This window comes from Haliotis asinina, chromosome 13, assembly GCF_037392515.1.
Source record: "Haliotis asinina isolate JCU_RB_2024 chromosome 13, JCU_Hal_asi_v2, whole genome shotgun sequence".
Lineage (NCBI taxonomy): Eukaryota > Metazoa > Mollusca > Gastropoda > Lepetellida > Haliotidae > Haliotis > Haliotis asinina.
The window spans coordinates 27,386,825-27,407,201 of record NC_090292.1 but is presented as its reverse complement, the minus strand read 5'-3'; the positions used below and the strand labels follow the sequence as shown (position 1 = coordinate 27,407,201).

Genomic DNA, 20,377 nt, shown 5'->3' with positions numbered 1-20,377 from the left:
TATGTCCCCCGCTGGGAATGTCGAACTCATTTGGAACTCTATCTCGAATAACATTGACTCACATATGATGTGCGGTAATTATCGATGTTTTCCGAATGCAATTGGATGGAAGGGAGGTAACCCGAAATCTGCTTTCTCGACTGCAAGGTCTAGCCATGGCTACGAAAAGATTTGTATCGGTGGCTTTAAACAATTCAAACTTAACATTGAAGTGTTCGGTAAGATAAATACGGCGTTCACTGGTCCCTCGAGGGTTATAGTGTACCCTCGAAGTTTGTTTAGGTTCCGTCAATCCATGTCCCCCTCTTGACCTGTAGTGGTACCTATATCCATGTCGGGAATCTGATGCGGGAGTTGTCGTGACGTGCAAACGCGTAATCCTGTTGACCATATTGCTGGAATATTGTGTCCGTGACGTCAGAGAGCTTACATGTAATGTAACTTTCCATTTGTCATCAGACAAATGAAATGTTTCTCTTTTTAAACAAAGCAAACCAATATAATATGTTCTCGTTGCAGGACGACATGGTGACGAAGGACGAGTGGGTTCAGATGTGGTCATCGTGTGTTCGAGACGTCAGCTCGGGGGAAGGCTTTCCTCACTGGCAGAAGAAATACATGGATTTCATGTTCAGAGTCAATGACACGTCAGGTGAGCTACAGATCAGGTGAGCTACAGATCAGGATGGTGTGCAAGGTCATCTTTATCTATCCCTACGAACCGTAACTGAAGCCACAGGCTCACATCAAATATACCGTTAATACAATGTAGGGGATTTTGGATTAACAGTGTTGATAAAATGCTAATGATGAAGAAAACTAGGAAACAGATGATGAATAGAAATGAAGGGAAAATTCTGACAATTTGTTCCAGTCCTTTGGAAAACTTTCATCTGTATGGAAAGGTATTGCTTTTCCTCATATGCATTTGCTAGTGGTATGCTCGCAAAATGGAATATCTCCTAATTTTTGCATTGGTGTATGATTCTAACACAACAATCATAAGTTCCTCTGGAGCTGTCAAGCTCTCTGACTTTGCTGGCGGATGTCATTTTATCCCAGGGAGATGATCGTAAAACTGGTCTTCAGGAAAAACCAAACTAACTACCCCCTACCCCAATTACGTAGATCGATACTCATGCTGTTGGTCACTGGATTATCTTTGCAGACTTGATTATACACAGACCTCGCCATATAGCAGGAATATTGTTGAGTGTGGCGCTAAGTAACAAATAAACAAAAAGAAGAAGAAGAAAATATTTATTACGTTGTGTCACACCCTAGTACATTGTCCGGCCTCTTTAGGCTTGTGAGACGCAGTAAAAAAAAGATAATAATAATACATACTGTAACAACCACCATACAGTGGCGTAAAGAACAAACAATCCCCTAGCACACAGTTACTAATGTGGACTATCTTATTGCAGAACACACCTCCATTCCTTCGACTTTCAAACTGCTTAAACAAATATACCTCGTGGCGTACTTCTTTATCTCGAATAACATTGACTCAGGTATGATGTACGGAAATTACCAATGTTTTGGTAATTCAAATCGATAGAAGGGAGGGAGATAACTCTAAATCTTTTTTTCTCTTGTGTTGTCTGCAAAATCTAGCGATGGCTACAAAAAAAGATTTGCCTCGCATTCCAATAAATACATTTTGACCAAACGTTCAAATTTAGTCCGTGTGAATACTGTGAAGAGAAATTACACCGTGGCGACTTTAGTAAGTCAACACCTGCAGGGAAAACAGATTCAAGATTCGAATCGTTTTATTTACTCAGGTTCGCTGAAGTGTATGATCAGATACCCGTGCTTGAAACAGTTCAAAATTGACATTGAAGTGTTCAGTAAGATAAAAACGTTGTTCACTGGTGCGTCGGGGCCCATGGGTTCATGTACCCTCGATGTTCAGGGAACATAAATTAACATCGAGGGTACATGAACCCACGGTCACCTCGTGGCCACTGAACAACTTATAATGTTAATTGATGACACAACTGGCTAACGGTCGCCAATATCTGATGGTACGGTGTTGATGCTGCAGGTATAAAGCCCATGCGGTACATGACACGGAGGGCTCACTGTGACTGCTGGCGACCTGTATTCCGTTTTAAAAATAACGTTTAAATGAAGTTTCTTCTTATATATTCTCCATGTGTTAATATGGCTGTTTTACTATTTTCGCCCCGGTTTGAATAGTTTAAATGTATAAATCTTATAACTAATGAACCTAATATTTAGAATAAAATCGTCTTTTTTGAATTGTCATGATACAAATAAAATAGATGCAATTACCAACAAAATAATTGCAACGATGGCATAAAGAATCTCCAGTCTTGTTAATTTCCACGCCGATTTTGATGATGACAAAATCTGGAGAGAAAACGTAAAAAAGATTGTCACAATAGGGTGAACTACATTATACTTCCGATATATTCTGAGCTTCTGTCTGATGAGCTCATTTTCTCATTAGCGCTTGTGACAGGCAAGGACTCTAGCAAGAGCTGTAAGAGGCTTTTACGACATTAGCTTTGTATCTATCGATCAAAACCATTTATCAAATGCTGTAGGTCCTGAAACAAACCTGTCAGTCCAAGCTACTGACGTCAGCGTTAACTTCAACTGACCACGATGTAAATGGTAACGGTGAGAAAGAACGTTGTCTTGTCAGGCATGGCATTGAAACATAATTGCGGGAACGTGAACCACGGTATGAAAACAAAAGATTTTTTCTTGGAAAGTTGCGGGTAGCCTAGTGGATATAGCGTTCGCCGTCACGAAGAAAGCCCGCGCTGCAGAAGACGGGTGGGTGTCATTTGCGGAACGTGTCTACTCTCCCACCATAGTGCAAGTGGAGGTGGGTTGGGCAAGTGGTTAAACCTTTCACCGTCAAGCCTAAGATCCGGGTTCGATTACCCACTTGAGCATAGAATGTGAAGCCCATTTCTGGTGTTCTCAGCCGTGATGATGTCTGGAATATTGCTAAAAGTGGCGTAAAACTAAACCTCACTACTGGAAGTGATTTTGTTTCAAACATTCTCACCAAACATCTGTTATAATTCAATGTTCTGATTGGCGGCTTGTCTGTTTAATACAACCAGAATGTACGTTTATATTGGTACGTGACTCTACCAATCAAAAGTGCCAGAATCCGTGCTTTACTAAGAAAGTGTAATCTCGTGTAATTGTCTTGTGACCCGTGCTAGGCCCTCGATTTTTTTTGCGTATGTCGATGCCCATGCTTTTGTCTAGATTCACTCTCTCTCACTCAATGACACTTCAACAACCGCCTCTCTGATCGACTGGATGCTTACACCGACCTCGGAAGTTGTTCCACGATTATGGACAAGTCTTTTTGAGAGATAGCCTCATTACGCTCTGACAGTGACCCCAAACTGCAGTCAGACTTAATGTCTCTTTTGCCACCTTTTTGCAATGCAGAGAGCATAATGGCCTATTCTCTGAACCGAAGATGCGAAAAACCTTTCACGCCCCTGGTTCGCGTGTAGAGGAGTAATTCTATTTACAGATGCACCGTCAGATAATTTCTCTGTGCTGTCAACAAAGCTTCCCCTGTGACAAGTCGATCGATAATAAATCGGCATATACACGCCTAAAAGAAAGCATTTGCAACAAACATGCTTCAAAGCGATTTTCAATCCATTATCATCAGACCTGCGATAAGAATGGAAGCGGTTGTTTTAACGCAGCACGGAGCAATATGTCTTCGAATTATTTATTTGTTTTATAATTTGTTAACCCTACACTCTGTAATATTCCAGTCGTACGACTCTGGTCTGTAAATAAACGAGTCTGGGCCAAACAATCCAGTGATCGACATCATGAGCATTGATTGACGCAGTTGAAGATATGTGATCCAGTTAGTCGCCTCTTACGACATGCATGGGCTACTGGCTATCAATTCGAACCCGGTTATTCGCGGTCAGTAGGTATACCGAATCTGGATCAAAGAAACTAGTGATCGATTTTGTGAACATGAGGATGAGAAACAATATAACAAACCGACTTCTTGCCCAGTCCGGATTAAAAACAATGTTTTTACGCGTAACAACCTTTTCGGGGTTTAAAATTGCTGCAACCTACACTCAGGAAACGCATCTGAACTTGCAAATTCCTTAATCTACGCTCATTAAACAAAACTGAACCTGCAAATTCTTTAACCTACACGCACGAAACGAAACTTAACCAGCAAATACTTTCTTTCACACGTGTTTGTATTTGCGACAATGATATATTCGGGAAAACCTATGTAACAATCATTTCATCTAGTCATGCATTTCCACGAGGACCTGGGCCAGTTATTTCAATAGATTATTTTTTTAAAACGATATGATTTCTTATTGCAGGGTCAGGAGAATCAAATTATCTGCTATCCGAATAGTTTGATTTTATCCTGCTGGCTTACACTTATGCCTTTTTGACCATTGGTCTTTCTTCCCTACAGGCGACAACTACATCGACAAGACTGAGTACACCACCATCTATACGTCCTTCGGAATCGACAAAGACGAGTGCGAGTCTGCCTTTGATCATCTAGCCGACGTAAGACACAGACTAACATCGCTTAATGGCCCCACTCTTCCGTGGGGATGATTATAGGACTGTAATAGATTAAGAAATATTTTATTGTCTCTCTTTATTTTCTATTCATGTTTTTTTGCGATCAAACAGTTGAAGAAGATCAAAAATCGTTTTTTCTTTGTATAGGACAAAATCAACCAAATTTGTTCAATTATTGCTAGGTTTTTTTTTCTCGATAGCTGTTTTTTGTTGGAATATTGATTACTCCTTGGTGAGATGAGGAAACAGATATTGCTCCGGAATATTAAGTACGGTTTGCGTTTGTTAGAATATGCTGAAACTAATAATAGAGTACACTAAGAGTTTAGAGTCATGGTTACAGGCGGGGAAGAGTTGTCGTACAGTTGGCCGAGTTGGGAGTGAGTGAGTTTAGTTTTGCGCCGCACTGAGCAATATCCCACCTATGTTGCGATGGTCACATTGGGCAACGTGGCTATTCTTCCACCATGTGGTGTCTACGGCCGCGGGATAACCTATAGCTAGTGGTTAAAGCGCGTCCTCATCAACTGAGAACGAATATCGACGACACTTCGATCTGTTAATTAGGTATAAATAATATTAAGGTATAAATGTGACATTTCTTAAGTGAGAGAGGGCTTAATTAAGCAATCTCCAAGGATGGAGGACGACAAGGTGATGTAATATTGATAATATTGTTAAGCAGATACTTAATCATACAGTTAATTATATATTCAACGGTGGAACAGTAAATATAATCCCAGAGATCACTAATCCTCCAAAAGGGAAGTAATATTGTCGCGATTGACAAATAACTTTTAGGTGGATTTGCACATTGTAACTTAAAAATCAATCCTTTTTTTCTTCTTCGTATTGTAATCGTACAACCGTAAAAGCAAGCAAACTCAGAGTTCAGGTAAATACATGCCGCGTTTTTGTAAATAACAACATTTTTTCATTCGTTACTTGAAGGAGCGAAACATTGGCTCTGACACGTCGTCAAGAGAATAAGAAGTGGATATCCATTAAAAAGTGTCATGTACTTCTACGTACCAACTATCTGAAACCCATAAAATTCATCTTTCCTTCAGAAAACATTTTTTTTTGAAAGAAATGATAAAGAAAATGTTGGGAAAACGTGCTTCCTTTCATCCCTTATCTAAATCTCTGACGATGTTCAGCAATCCCACAGAAGTCTGTTATATGTATCGAATTATTTTACCTCTATTTTTCCTCTTGTGCGATAATGTGTTTGTAACTGTGTAATCATGGAAATGAAAAGAAAACTAAACAAGAACAACAATAAAAACACAAAAAATGGCCGTCGGAAATTAAACAGTGTAGATACAGGGTACAGTCGTGTAGATACAGGGTAGTTTTTGTTTTCAGTAGCCCATGCTAAACGGGATTTTGAGGTCAGGCTCGCTGACTTTGGTGACACGCGTGATCATATCCCAGTTGCGTAGACTGATATTCATGTTGCTGATCAGCGTTATCAAATGCAGGCTGTATTTTCTCTGACCACCACCATATAGACGCAAGATTGCTGAGTGTGGAGTTAAGCAGAACAACAACACCCAAACTAAAACATTCGGGAATCAGATCTTTTTTGCTTTGCGCTGGTGAATACACATTTTATCAGCTGTTTTACTTTTGATTTGCAGGGAACGGATGGAAGAATTTCCAGGGAGGATTTCGAGAACTTATGGCGAGAGTACTTCGTATCTGACGACATTAGTGCCAGGGGAAATTACCTGTTCGGTCGTCCACCATTTTGAATGTAGTTCCGGAAGCGGATGTTATGTTTTCGTGCATGCGCATGAGCAGGAAGACGGATACATTCGAAAACGGGGATACCGTTTGGCCCTGTTTGGCTTAGGTTGCGGCCAACGTTGGAGCACAGGTGGAATAAATCCAGATTATGTAAGGTCGATTGGAAAGCGACAAATCCCGCATAACTGCACGAGAGTTAAGCGCATTCTATTGGCCTGGCCTACTTCGTAACTTTTATATGTTTTATTCTCATGACTATAGCACACGTAGCACCCGTTTTATACAATCCTTTTGTTACTTCTTGTTGTAAGAAATATTTTTTCCTTGCATTTCTTAAGACTGTAGTGACAGTAGTACCGCACATTAGATGCTTTCGTATTAGGGAGGTGCAAAACTGCTAGAAAAGTAAGGCAAAGAATGCTTATCTACATTACACTGCAATGATATACTAGTATGAATTAAATATATATTATATTATATTTTACTATATTATATACATGTATTATAGACGTTACTGACGACCCCTCAACTGCGCCCCCCAAATTTTCAAAAAGTATGCAGTGTATTCAAATTATGAAACTGCTGAATCAAACAAATTCCCTTAAAGTGGGTAAGATTACACAAATGTCAAATTATTATCATTATCAAGAAATCGCAAATGGTTTGACATTTATTAACGTGTTCATCGTTGGTATTCACCCTGGAATAGGTGATGAGAGATTACATACTTCATGGATTTAGTAAGAGTTTGAAGAAAATGCTTAAGTTCATATTATTTTCTTGGGTTGCAAAGCTATACACATCAAAAACTATCTTAATTAATGTTTATGTGTCACATGTTATATCGGAATCCTTGTAATCCGGACTAAACATTTTCCACATCGTCAATTTTAATACGGTTCAAGGTGAACTATTCATTGCTATGAAAAATCATATAAAGCATAGTATTTCACATTTGAAACAATGTCTGTCCAGATTGAACAGGTTCCGGATTCCTAGGGTTTCGTTTTGTATTTCCATGCTTCCTCAGCTTTGTTCAGTCTATTTCTAGATTGGTCGAATCCTGGCTTAATAGATTTTTACCAAATACTTTAAGCGAATATTCCAATGCAAGATGTTGATATTTGCATCTGATTGGTCTTAACGATGACATATTTGATAAACCCATGAGCTTTTATCATGTGAAAATTCGAGGCAAAATGCTACATTACACTTGAGAATGTTATTGAGTGGTTGTTGAAATAAATTGATTACATTGATACTGAATATAGAGGCAACACCGATTTTGAATCTAGAGACAATATTGATTTTGAATATAGGGACAACATCGACAGTGAATATAGAGACAACATTGATATTGAATCTAGAGACAATACTGATGGTGAATATATGGACAACATTGATGTCGAATCTAGAGACAACATTGATGTTTAATATAGGGACAGCATTGATGTTGAATCTGGAGACAAAGTTGATACTGACGACAAAGGTAACATTGATGTTGAATATAGAAGAAACACTAATTTGAACACAAACGTCATTGATGATGATGATTGGGGTAACATTGATATTGAAGACAAAGGTAACTTTGATACTGAATGTAAAGATCACACTGATAATGAAGACAGAGATAGCATTAATATTTGAGACAAAGGTAGCATTGATGTTAAAGTTAGGCATGATGATGTTGAAGTTAGACATGATGTTGAAGTTAGACATGATGATGTTGAAGTTAGGCATGATGATGTTGAAGTTAGACATGATGATGTTGAAGTTAGACATGATGATGTTGAAGTTAGGCATGATGATGTTGAAGTTAGGCATGATGATGTTGAAGTTAGACATGATGATGTTGAAGTTAGGCATGATGATGTTGAAGTTAGACATGATGATGTTGAAGTTAGACATGATGATGTTGAGGTAACGCTGATACAGAGGATAGAGGTAGCACTGACATTGATACAGACCACACTGACATTTAAGACAGAGGTAATATTCATATTGAACATAGATGTGACGTTTATATTAGAGATAGAGGTAACTTTGATATTTAAGATAGAGGTAACACTAATATCTAAGATAGAGGTAACACTGATATTTAAGATAGAGGTAACAATGATATTTAAGACAGACGTAACACTGATATTTAAGATAGAGGTAACACTGATATTTAAGATAGAGGTAACATCGATATTTAAGGTAGAGGTAACATTGACACTGAAGACAGAGACAGCATTGATATTTAAGATAGAGATAACATTGATATTTAAGATAGAGGTAACAATGATACTGAAGATGGAGATAACCTTGATAGTGAAGACAGAGATAGCATTGATACTGAAGATAGAGGTAGCATTTTTACTGAAGACATTGCGATGTTGAAGAGAGATTTGAAAAGCCGGAGATGTGTGTTGATATTTACGCTTGTTTGGCTTGTATGTAGTTTGCACCTTGTTGTTGTTTGGCAGTCTTGTTGTTATCTGGTTATTGTTTACTTTAATAAACTGTTTTCAACCCGATCTGTATTGGATTTTGTATTGAGTGATGCGATCACGAGTAGGCAGCGGAAATAGGTAGCATTATTTGGTAAACCATGTACAGCTGCAATTTATAACAGACAGAGAGGTTGGAAGTAAAAGAAAATCTCATACAAGATATGAATGACAAGAACACATTTTCAGCACACACTCACGTGATACAAGGGGCGTTGGGGTAGCCTAGTGGTTACAACGTTGGCTCGTCACGCCCTGGTTCGATTCCACATATGGATGCAAGGTGTGAAGTCCATTTCACATCCCCCTCTCACTGACTCACTCACTCACACACCGAGGTCTTAGGTATTCTTGAAGGTCGGTGAAATTACTAGATGATCTCTAACCGGCATTTAAGTGACTGAGAAAAACATGATCGGTATATGAATAAGTCAATACGGACATCAGTCTTAGCAGCGGCCATATCACAAGTGTGGAAGGATTCTGATGCCATACGGATGAGACAGCTCACATAAACTAGGTATTACTAGTGCAGTTTAGTGGGGTTTCGTAGAGGCTACTAACTAAGGCGTTTTATAAAGGCTTCTTCATCAGCTTGCACTGATGGGGCGCAACTGCATAATTCATTAAAAGCGGAAAGAGTGAGAGAGTCTGATCACTAATGACTGAGTGAGTGAGTGGCTACGTTTAGTTTTAAGCCACTTTTAGCAATATCTTAGCAACATCAGCTCAGTTGGAACCAGAAGTGCGCTTCTCACATTGCCCTCATGTTGGGAATTAAACCCGATTCTTCTTTGTGATCGAACGCATAACGACTAGGATACCCACCGCTCCACCGTAACGGAGAGAGAATGTGAGAAAGTGCACACGCATGACCAGAAACATGTTTTTGTGTTTCTTTCTGTTTATTTCATTATATATGGTCAAAATAGAAACTTCACAGTTTAGATGTATAAAAAAAATATCAGTTGCTATAGCAGACAGTTTTCTGGTATCACAATATTAATCTCCAAATATCGACCCAAGCCAAATGTCACCACAGCATATTGAAGTCAATCCAAACATCGTGTACCCGTCAATAGTGCTAAAACGGGTTTTTCACGGCTAATGGTCACATGATCGTATCATTGCATGTGCATCTGATCGCACATTAACTGTACAAAAAACACCTATAAGCACTTACAAGAACGACCAATTCTTATGCCGCACTTCTCCAATGTGCAGCCTGAACGTGCCATTATCATGCCTGAAGCTTGACCGTCAGTAAGTGACCTTGAAGCTTGACCGTCAGTAAGTGACCTTGAAGCTTGACCGTCAGTAAGTGACCCTGAAGCTTGACTGTCAGTAAGTGACCTTGAAGCTTGACTGTCAGTAAGTGACCTTAAAGCTTGACCGTCAGTAAGTGACCTTGAAGCTTGACCGTCAGTAAGTGACCTTGAAGCTTGACCGTCAGTAAGTGACCTTGAAGCTTGATCGTCAGTAAGTGACCTTGCAATGTGATATGCAATATACATTTGTCTTAACTCATTTATTTAAGTCCACACGTCTAATCAAAGATCTTTAACAGACTGATTTAGTTTCACTAAAAATATCCTAAAACGTGTAACACTACTTCAGTTTGTGTAGCGCTGCTCTCTTGACATGGGTTGCACGGCTCCTCTTATTCTCAAGGTATCTTCTCATTTTATAATTTACAAAAACTATGGACAAAACATATTCAATCCAAGAATAAGACAACATATCGACGTCGCAGAATTAAATAGTCGTATCTGACACTTACGCCCAAAAAACTTTTTTGTTCTCTTTTTACTTGTATTAGTCTTGTGCATATTCTAAATAAAAATCGTGAAATTATCTCAAGTCATTTTTCTGATATATTGAATTTATCAAAGGTCGTAAGTACTCATGCACTGTTGAACGTAGAATTAAAAAGACGTAAGTGACACTCTCACATCACTTACGACCCTCTGGTGTTAAGTTTAGGATGAGGTGGAAAAACAAAGAGTTGTAAGTGGTACTTCCGACTAACTAGATGCACTGCAATTAAACATGTGCAAATTATGTCAAATTTGAAGTTCTACGAAAGAACAGTTTAAATGGTATAGATAAAATATTACATTTCATGGACCAAAGTATCCAGGTTTTGATTTTGGTGGATTTGCAATACCACAGCGATGAATCTACAAAATCAGGTGACCATCGAGTCTAGGAAACACGCACTGTGTGAACTGTGACAGAAATTCGGTAAGTACGGTCTACAAGCAATGCAGAGACTTAAATAATTGAAATATAATCTTGCGTGTATGTTTGCTATTGCATATTTACAGACACATGTGGAATATATGTTTATATCATTGTCAATTTTGTGAGGAAAGTTTGACAGATAATAAAGTCGTAACTGAAAATATTCTGCTGATTCTGGTATATTACTTCAGGGTCGTAACTGACACTTGCGACATTTTGTCACCTGATTTGGAAGTCATATCACAGTTTTTCAAACAGATACATATACACTAATAATTTCATCTTTTGTTGCAGGTTAATGCTAATGAAAACTAGGAAATTGTAAAACACTGGTCTTTGGGACGAATTTAACACGTCCCCAAACTGACATTGTAGGAATTGTTAACTGGGAACTCCTGCTTTTTGTGTTGAACAGATCTGGAAGACTTTAAAGTAGGCATACAAGTTGTTACATTAATGTGCAGTAAAAAGGTTGTACGTTTGCCGTCCTTGTCTTTTTGGACTTATTGACTGCAAATCCATAATATGTGCTAATTAACAGATCAAACCAGTGGGTCAGCAACGAAGGGGAAAACAGTCACGTGTGAAGAAGGTTGAAACTAGTGAGATAGGTGAAGATTATATTTCACTGAATATTACTGCGACCTATATCGGTGCTACTGACATGTCTGATGACAGTTTGGATGAAGCTAGTATCTGCTTGAATGAAAATATTGACGTCACCATTAGTGACTCTCTATCAACCAGTCTTCCACAACAGAATGGTACTGTTGCTACAAGTAACATCAATGAAGATGAGATGTCAGATGATAGTTTTGTTGAAGCACTTGTCACAAGTTTTGAGGAAATTGAAAACAGTATTTCAAAGGCTCTTGCCCCGAAAGTGTATGGCGACAATGGGGCAGAGAAGTTTCTTGCCTTTGATGACAGTGGGGCACGAAAGATTCTTACCCGTAAGGACCATCAGATGGATGAGAGTAGCGAAGAGAATATTCTCGCATTTGAGGAGCAGCAGATGGGTGGCTGTAGAGCAGAGAAGATTCTTACCTGTGAGGAGCAGTTGGTGGATGGCAGTAGAGCAGAGATGATGCCTACCTGCGAGGAGCAGTCGGTGGATGGCAGTAGAGCAGAGATGATGCCTTCCTGCGAGGAGCAGTCGGTGGATGGTAACAGAGCGGAGATGATGCCTACCTGCGAGGAGCAGTCGGTGGATGGCAACAGAGCGGAGATGATACCTACCTGCGAGGAGCAGTCGGTGGATGGTAACAGAGCGGAGATGATGCCTACCTGCGAGGAGCAGTCGGTGGATGGTAACAGAGCCGAGATGATGCCTACCTGCGAGGAGCAGTCGGTGGATGGTAACAGAGCGGAGATGATACTTACCTGTGAGGAGCAGCAGGTGAATGGTAAGCGAGCAGAGATGATGCCTACCTGCGAGGAGCAGCGGGTGAATGGTAACAGAGTGGAGATGATGCTTACCTGTGAGGAGCAGCAGGTGAATGGTAAGCGAGCAGAGACGATGCTTTCCGGCGAGGAGCAGCAGGTGAATGAGACTGGAGAGGGGAAAATACCTCTACGTAAGGACCGCCAGATGGATGAGAGAGGTGAAGAGAAGATTTATATAAGTGATGGACAGCAAGTGGATGACAGAGCACAGACGATTCTCACCCGTAAGGACCATCTGATGGATGAGACTGGAGCAGAAAATAATCTTACCTGTGAGCAGCAGATGGATGGCAGTAGAGCAGAGAACATTTTTACCTGTGAGGAGCAGCAGAAGGATGGCACTAGAGCAGAGAAGACTCTTACCTCCACGAATACGACATTCAGTGAATATTGTATCCAAGATAGTACATGTGAGCATGCAGAGCGTCCCGATCTGAATCAGTTTCCAGTGCTTCAAACCCATGTTGATAACATACCAAGCTTTACTGAGCAAAGCAGAGAAGATCAGCACTCTCTACCATTTGACAATCCTCCAAGTAATAATTACTGCACTTTCTCAAGCCATAGTCAGACATCTGACTTAATCAAAAACAAACCGTATACAGTTGACATCAATAAGATTCCAGTTTCAGATGTCATAGAAGTTTCCTCAAATGAAGTAAATCTTTGGTCATTCAATGATAGAGATGACGCTTCTAACAGGCAGTGTACACTGATGAAGGAAACCTCAAGTAATGATGACATCCAATTTGACTCAGATGATGACATACCCCTGAGCCATTTGCTGTCTAATGCGCTATTTACATCCAACAGTAGTGGGTATCCTGTAACTTCCATGGAGTTATGTAGTGGTTCATCAACTCCTGAAGACATAAGTTTCAATTCAGACCTTCTTGAATCTAGTTCTTATGATAAAACATCTGCATCTAGCGAACTCACTTTGCTATCGTCGTTTGATGACACAGCAGAAGGGGATACAACCAGCATTTGTAAAATGAAACCACTCCAGAATATCAGTGACTCATATTCACAGGACGAATGTGAATCATCTGGTGATGAGTACAGACCACCAGATTCTTTATCTGACTCTACAGATGACAGTGGCATAAATCTGAAAGAAATATTGAAGCGTAAACGCCAGATGTCTTCCCTAACTAGAACATTTCAAGTTTTTCCACAAGTGTCTTCTGAAAACACAGAAAAAATCTTTGATACTAATGGAGATAAAGAAGGAGCACAGTTAGCTGATAAAGGACCAAACACAGCTGACACAAATGATGATAAGCAGCAGCCTCGGTTGTCAAGAAGTCGTACTCGCAATCCTGAAAAATGGAAATCAAATGAACGGAAAAGAAAAAGAAACAATGGAGAGGAGTACACAAATACTCGAGGAAAAAGAGTCCCAATGAGAGAATGTAAACAATGTCCATGCAAATGCAAATATTTCTGCAGAGCATTCAAAGATGAAGACAGGTACCATGTTTTCTCATCCTATTGGAAATTATCGTATGAAAGACAGCGTGATTTTCTGAAACGTCACGTAAAGGCAACTGAGAAAAGCAGACGTACGAAAAAAGAGTCAGCTTCAAGACGTAGTCAGACGTATGAGTACCATCTCCCATCCGACACAAATATGCTACAGGTGTGCAAAGCATTTTTCCTGTCAACATTAGGCATAGGTGAAAAGACCGTGTATTACACGATTATGAAAAGAAATGACATTCACTCTGTTGACCAAAGAGGGAAGAAGAGTCCAAAGACCAAAATCCCACAGGTAGAACGCACTCGAGTTCGGGATCACATAATGTCTTTTCCGAAAGTAGACTCTCACTATTGCAGGCTATCTTCTCAAAGACAATATCTTTCAAAGGATCTCTCAATTTCAAATATGTACAGACTGTACAGAGAAGAATGCAAAAGAAACAATCACATTCCCGTCAAACAACACATATACAGCTCAATATTTAGAACTGAATTCAACTTGGGTTTCCATGTGCCCAAAAAGGATAACTGTGCGTTCTGTTTTTCATACCAAAACATGTCTCAAGAGGACAAAGTGATCAACAAACCCAAAATGGAGGATCACACACGTCGTAAAATGGAAGCACGCACCATGAAGGAAGCTGACAAGACAAGGGCAAAATCCAACAGTGCAATAAAAGTTGTAAATTTTGATTTGCAGAAAGTTCTCATTACTCCCAAATCTTCAGTTTCCGACTTTTACTACAGCAGGAAACTTGCTACATATAACTTATCTGTGTATGACATGGCAACACACAATGTTAACTGCTACATGTGGGATGAAACTAAAGCCAGAAGGGGAAGTTGTGAGATTGCTTCTTGTCTGTTTGAATATAACAAAGCCTTGGGACCTGTCGACGAACTTATCTACTACTCAGACAGTTGCACCGGTCAACAAAGAAACATTCAGTTTTCGACAATGTGTTTGCTTTCAGTCACAAATCTTCCCATCAAGACAATAACACACAATTACTTTGAAAGAGGACATTCACAAATGGAAGGGGACTCTGTACATGCAACAATAGAGAGGTACACCAAGTATGCAGAATTGTACACTCCAATGGAGTGGATGGCTGCTGTCAGAAATGCAAAGCAAAAACCTCCTCACTACAAAGTGATTGAGGTTGACCGCAGGAGTGTCTACAACTTCAAATCTATTGTTGATACTCTGGTGACAAACAGAAACAGAGCTACTGATGGAACCAAAGTTGAGTGGACAAAGATTCACTCATTTCAGTACAGAAAGGAGGAACCTCAGAACGTGTTCTTCAGATATGATTTTGGAGATGAATACAGCTCATTCTCAATCAACAGGGCAAATATCAGACATGCAGCTGGACAACGTGCTAAATCCCTCAAAGGTGTTGAAGTTAGACCTTTGTATTCTGCAGCCATACCTATAAGCGATGCCAAATACAGAGATTTGTTAAACTTGTGTTCCAAAGGCCTTATTCCAGAAAACTGCAGGTATTTCTATACATCACTGGCTCATGGTGACCACAACAAAGACAGACTCCCCGAGCCAGACGAAGAGGAGAGCTCTGATTCAGATATTTGAAAAATATTGCTGAAAACTTCCTTTGAAATGGTTTCTCAGAAATAATTATGTTTATGAAAGTGTTGTTCTTTAATCATTCGTTTAACAAATAGGTTTGACAGTTCTTTAATATACTTAATGTTTCAAAAGCGTTACTGTTATTTCAGAGAATCATGTATGGTAACTAAGTTTAATTGGTCTGTGTGAAACCATAGCCATGTTTAGAATTGTCTAGTTTTGTCAGTTTTGTCAACTGAGTATCAGTTTGCAAATGGCTGGTTATATTTCAGAAGGAAAAACATTTAGGTTATTTGTTGCCTGTGGATAATGTTGCTGAGAAATCTTCTCGTAGTCATTCATTTATATCCAGTTGTCACTGCTCTTTTTGAAGTAATGTTACCGATTGATATTGCTCAGTTGAGTAAAGATTCATGCAAATGATAACCTTGAATTTGTTTTTCATCCTAGACTTGTAAAATCCCAGCAATCTTTTCCTCCCGTTCATCAGATACGTTTAACAATGTTTAAAACTACACACAGTACAGATTTATTTGCAATTATATCATAAAAACTCCTGCACAAGCATCCCTCAATATGGTGTACAAACGGGAATACACAGCTGGACGTATCTCTGCGTATAGGGTAGACTTGAAAGGCCGTAAGTGCCATTTACAGCCTTAGTGTACATTTATACAAAGCATCAAAAGGCAGTATGTGTCACTTACGACCACTGTTTTAGGGAACTTTGAGACATGTGTCAGAATAAAAACGAAATTAAACTTTAAAAAATAAATAATGCCTCTTAAAATGGACAATGAATAAGGTACATAGCATGAAAATACTCCTTTGTTATGACTTTACTGACATGAAAAGGTTCAAATCAAAATTTCAAGAAGTATGTGTTTAAAACAGTTTTTCTCGATTATCTCAGAAGTTTAAATATTTGCAAATCTGCAGATACAACCTTCTAATTCTGCGACTTCGATATGTAGCACTGGAAAAATATGAATAAGACAAAACACTATAGAAAAAGACAAAGGCACAGAATCCGAAAATAACGTGCAGCCGAGCTATTCAAGTGTCCGATGCAATGATTTAAATGAGTGTATGTCATGTGTATTGGGAATGCCAGGAGAAACAAATAAAGCTACAGGCTGGATAAAGCTGGATAAAGCTACAAATTTGGCTTAACAATGTTTATTATCAAAAACATGATTTGGTTTGGTCCTCCACATCGAAGCCGACGGAGAGTGACGCCATCCATATCATACATCTTACAGTCGCAGATGTAAAAGAAATATTCATGCAACAATGTCAAATTGTATTGGGGACGCGGCGGGCGAGCTGGCTAAAGCGCCAGGCTAGTGATCCGGCGAGGTTGAGGTGTCGGAATCGAGCCCACCTGTGACTGGGTGTATAAACCTTTGAGTCAACTTTGTGTGCAGACTCGATCAGTGTTGTCACAACCCCTAGTGTACGGTACACAACCCTGTGCGCTTAAAAGAACCCACGAAACCGTAGGTATATGACCAGATAGTGGCCACATGGATACGTGCATACACCTAGTTGCGGGTACAGCAACATGCAGTAAACCTGGAAAAAGTACTATCACTATGTGTCCCTGTCCACCCAGGTGTGAATTGGGTACCTCGTTAGGATGAGTGAGTGAGTGAGTGAGTTTAGTTTTACGCCGCACTCAGCACTATTCCAGCTATATGGTGGCGGTCTGTAAATACATGTAATCGAGTCTGGACCAGACAATCCAGTGACCAACAACATGAACATCTATCTGCGCAACTACGAACCGAAGACATGTGTCAACCAAGTCAGCAAGCCTGACCACCCGATCCCGTTAGTCGCCTCTTACGACAAGCATAGTCGCTCGTTAGGATGAGAGAGCCTCAATAAACTCGGTGCGCCTAGAGGCAGCAAGAGTTGTATACTCCCTAAAGAGTTAAAACTGGTAATACGATGTGACGCTGAGAGGGATATCCAATGATTGAGGGAAACAAATGTGCGCTGTATAAATATCCTGTAATAAATCAAATGCTATGGCAGAAAGTTTCTTATTTACGACTATGCACCTTTGTTTGCAACCAAGAAAGACATCCGGTTACGTGATGTGCAAATTAGCCTGTGGCAGTGACGTCAGTGTACAACACTACTTCCAGTTTACCTCCCTTGTCGAGATCATCGCACAGAGAAATGACTGACATATTAGCAAAAAGAGAAAACACCGGACCACATGCAAAGGATAAGGACACACATATATGTGTAAATACACACTGGTCTGATGTTCTCAGAGTATGGGGTATCCTGGTAACAAAGCTGCAGACCCACATGAGTTTATTTGTGAAGAAGGTCACATGAGACTATACACATGCACAGGTTTTTGTCCTCACTTGGCACTATGCCGTTTCTTGAAGAAAGAGATTTTACGAGCGCAAAACACAAAACGGGTTCATCGGCTGTTTGCAAACACTGTTTCGTGGTACCGGCAATCATTTAATTTCCTGTTGCCAGAAGACAGTAATGAACCAATCCGTTTACTCAACGATAGTTTCTACACTACAAAACACAAGGCATATAAGAAAGCATGAGAGGATCAAAGTCAGAATTGACCCTCACCAGCCCATGCTTGTCGGGGTGAATGTCATCGTATCCCAACTGCAGGAGACTGATGTTCATGCATCCTTAAGCAATAAACTCATACAGGCAGTAGGAACAGACTGCAATCTTTGGCATAACAGTTACCAACTGTCCACTGAAGTGAGTGAGTTTAGACTTGCTCTTTTATTAGACTCATCCTTGATAGAGCACATGGACCTTTAAGCAGTGAACAACGATGGTACACAGGAAACCAAGTCCTCGAACCTTACCATCCGATCCATTAAGTCTCCTGTTGAGACTTAACTTTAGTGGAGACCCGTGAAGGTCTGGGGTAGAATAGGCCTTCAGCAACCCATGCTTTCCATGCTTGGTTGGCACATGTCATCGGTTCCTAATTGCGCAGATCGATGCTCATGTTGTTTATCGCTGGATTGTCAGGTCCAGACTCGATTATTTACAGATCGCGGCCATATAGCTGGACTACTTCTGAGTGCGGTGTAAAACTTAACTCACTCACCCTACGTATTCCGTGGAAGGTTTTTGTCCAAAAGACCCAAACGTCTAGGTGTTGTCTAACTTTGCGACTGTCTAGAAGACGTCTAACTGAGAGAGTTTAGTTTTTGACGCATTGCTCTTTTATTAGACTATCCTTGATAGAGCACATGGACCTTTAAGCAGTGAACAACGATGGTACACATGGTACGATGGCAAATAGCCTCTTGTTCCGGTAGAAAATGTAATCGTCCATGAAACGAGAATGCACAGGGATTTACTATAAATTGTTTTATTCTTTGCCATGAAACATGATGGCAATATGATATTTAGTTGTCTAGTAGATAAGTATAACTGCATAGCGCAGATATAAACAATTGTGAAATATAAGCGTATAATAAATCCACCTTCTTAATGTGCAGGATAACTGAACCGGCTTCCGGGGTTTAGCTTTGGAATGCATCCGATCTTTCCTGTCCAATGGATCATATGTTGTGAGTGTCGGTGGTATAAACTCTCAGAACAAAAATCTACTTTGTGGTGTCCCACACGGGTCTGTTCTGGGGCCGATCCTGTTCATTATTTTCACGATACCAGCTGGGGACATCACCAGAGCACACAACTGAGTATCACTTCTACGCTGTTGACAGTCAGATCTCTCAGGCTTTCAAACCACAAACAGTAACAATTTCTTATCAGCGAATCAAACACTGTATGTATGATATCAAGCATTGGATGTCATCAAACTTTCTTAAATTGAATGATGACAGTTGTTGGTCATACCAGGGTTCATTTGCCACAACACCATGAAGTTCACATCAGTGTTCTCATTAACGCAGAAAGCTGTTTTTTACTGTTTTAGAGGCATTTTAGAAGTTGCTGAGCAAAAGGTGAAGGAACAAGTTTTACGGATGATCAACGTCTTTATTTTCACAATGGCGACGTTTCGGTATGGATTCTCATACCGTTTTCAAGCATGAAGTGTTTGATGCTTAAAAATAAGAATCCATACCGAAACGTCGCCATTGTGAAAATAAAGAAGTTGATCATCCATAAAACATGTTCCTTCACCTGTGTTTGTCACGCAACCAAAATAATAAAAACACTCAAAAAATATATTTCGTTCGTCTTTTGCACGTAGATTGTGACATGCATAATTTTAAAAAAAGATACCTTAACATTGAAATGAACATAAAGGTATGACGCCTCTCAAAAACGAAAATAAATCGAAGTTTTGAAATCCCCATTGTTAAATAAGCACGTAGCCTGTCGCCAGATGGCACTTTGAGTAGTGGGTTATGACTGGGTAAAACCCAAAATCTGTTTTATAGCCAGCATTCGAGTCTCAGTCGGAGATGGTGAAACTATTCCCCATGCATTGTTTGACGTTTTACCTCAAAGGATACTGATTTCATAGTCACATTGGCAGTTTTTCAGACATGCCTCAAGTTGCACGTTTATATCAATATTGGTAATTTGTTCAAAACCTGTCAAGGAAAGGACCGTAAAACACGGTGTAAATGCGTGAAAAAATCTAATTATTTTAACAACAGAAGGCAAAACAATATAAAACATGCTATATATATTACAGTCAGTGGAAGGCAGATCACCAAACTAGGAATTATTGGGACTTACAGTGGTTTTGCTACCTGAATGCATGATCCCTTCAACTGTTCGACCATTTAGACCAATGAAA

The 20,377-nt window shown here is 39.7% G+C and overlaps 1 protein-coding gene across 1 annotated transcript in view; it reads left to right on the top strand.

Moving 5' to 3' along the window:
* LOC137259912 (calexcitin-2-like) overlaps nt 1-8,858 on the top strand; it is a 62,420-nt gene extending 53,562 nt beyond the window's left edge. Inside the window, exons 4-6 of the mRNA XM_067797558.1 lie at nt 520-652; nt 4,472-4,569; nt 6,231-8,858. Of these exons, the coding sequence (XP_067653659.1) occupies nt 520-652; nt 4,472-4,569; nt 6,231-6,344 (345 nt within the window). The 3' untranslated portion in view covers nt 6,345-8,858. The remainder of the gene's footprint in view (nt 1-519; nt 653-4,471; nt 4,570-6,230) is intronic.
* The last annotated feature ends 11,519 nt before the right edge of the window (nt 8,859-20,377 follow it).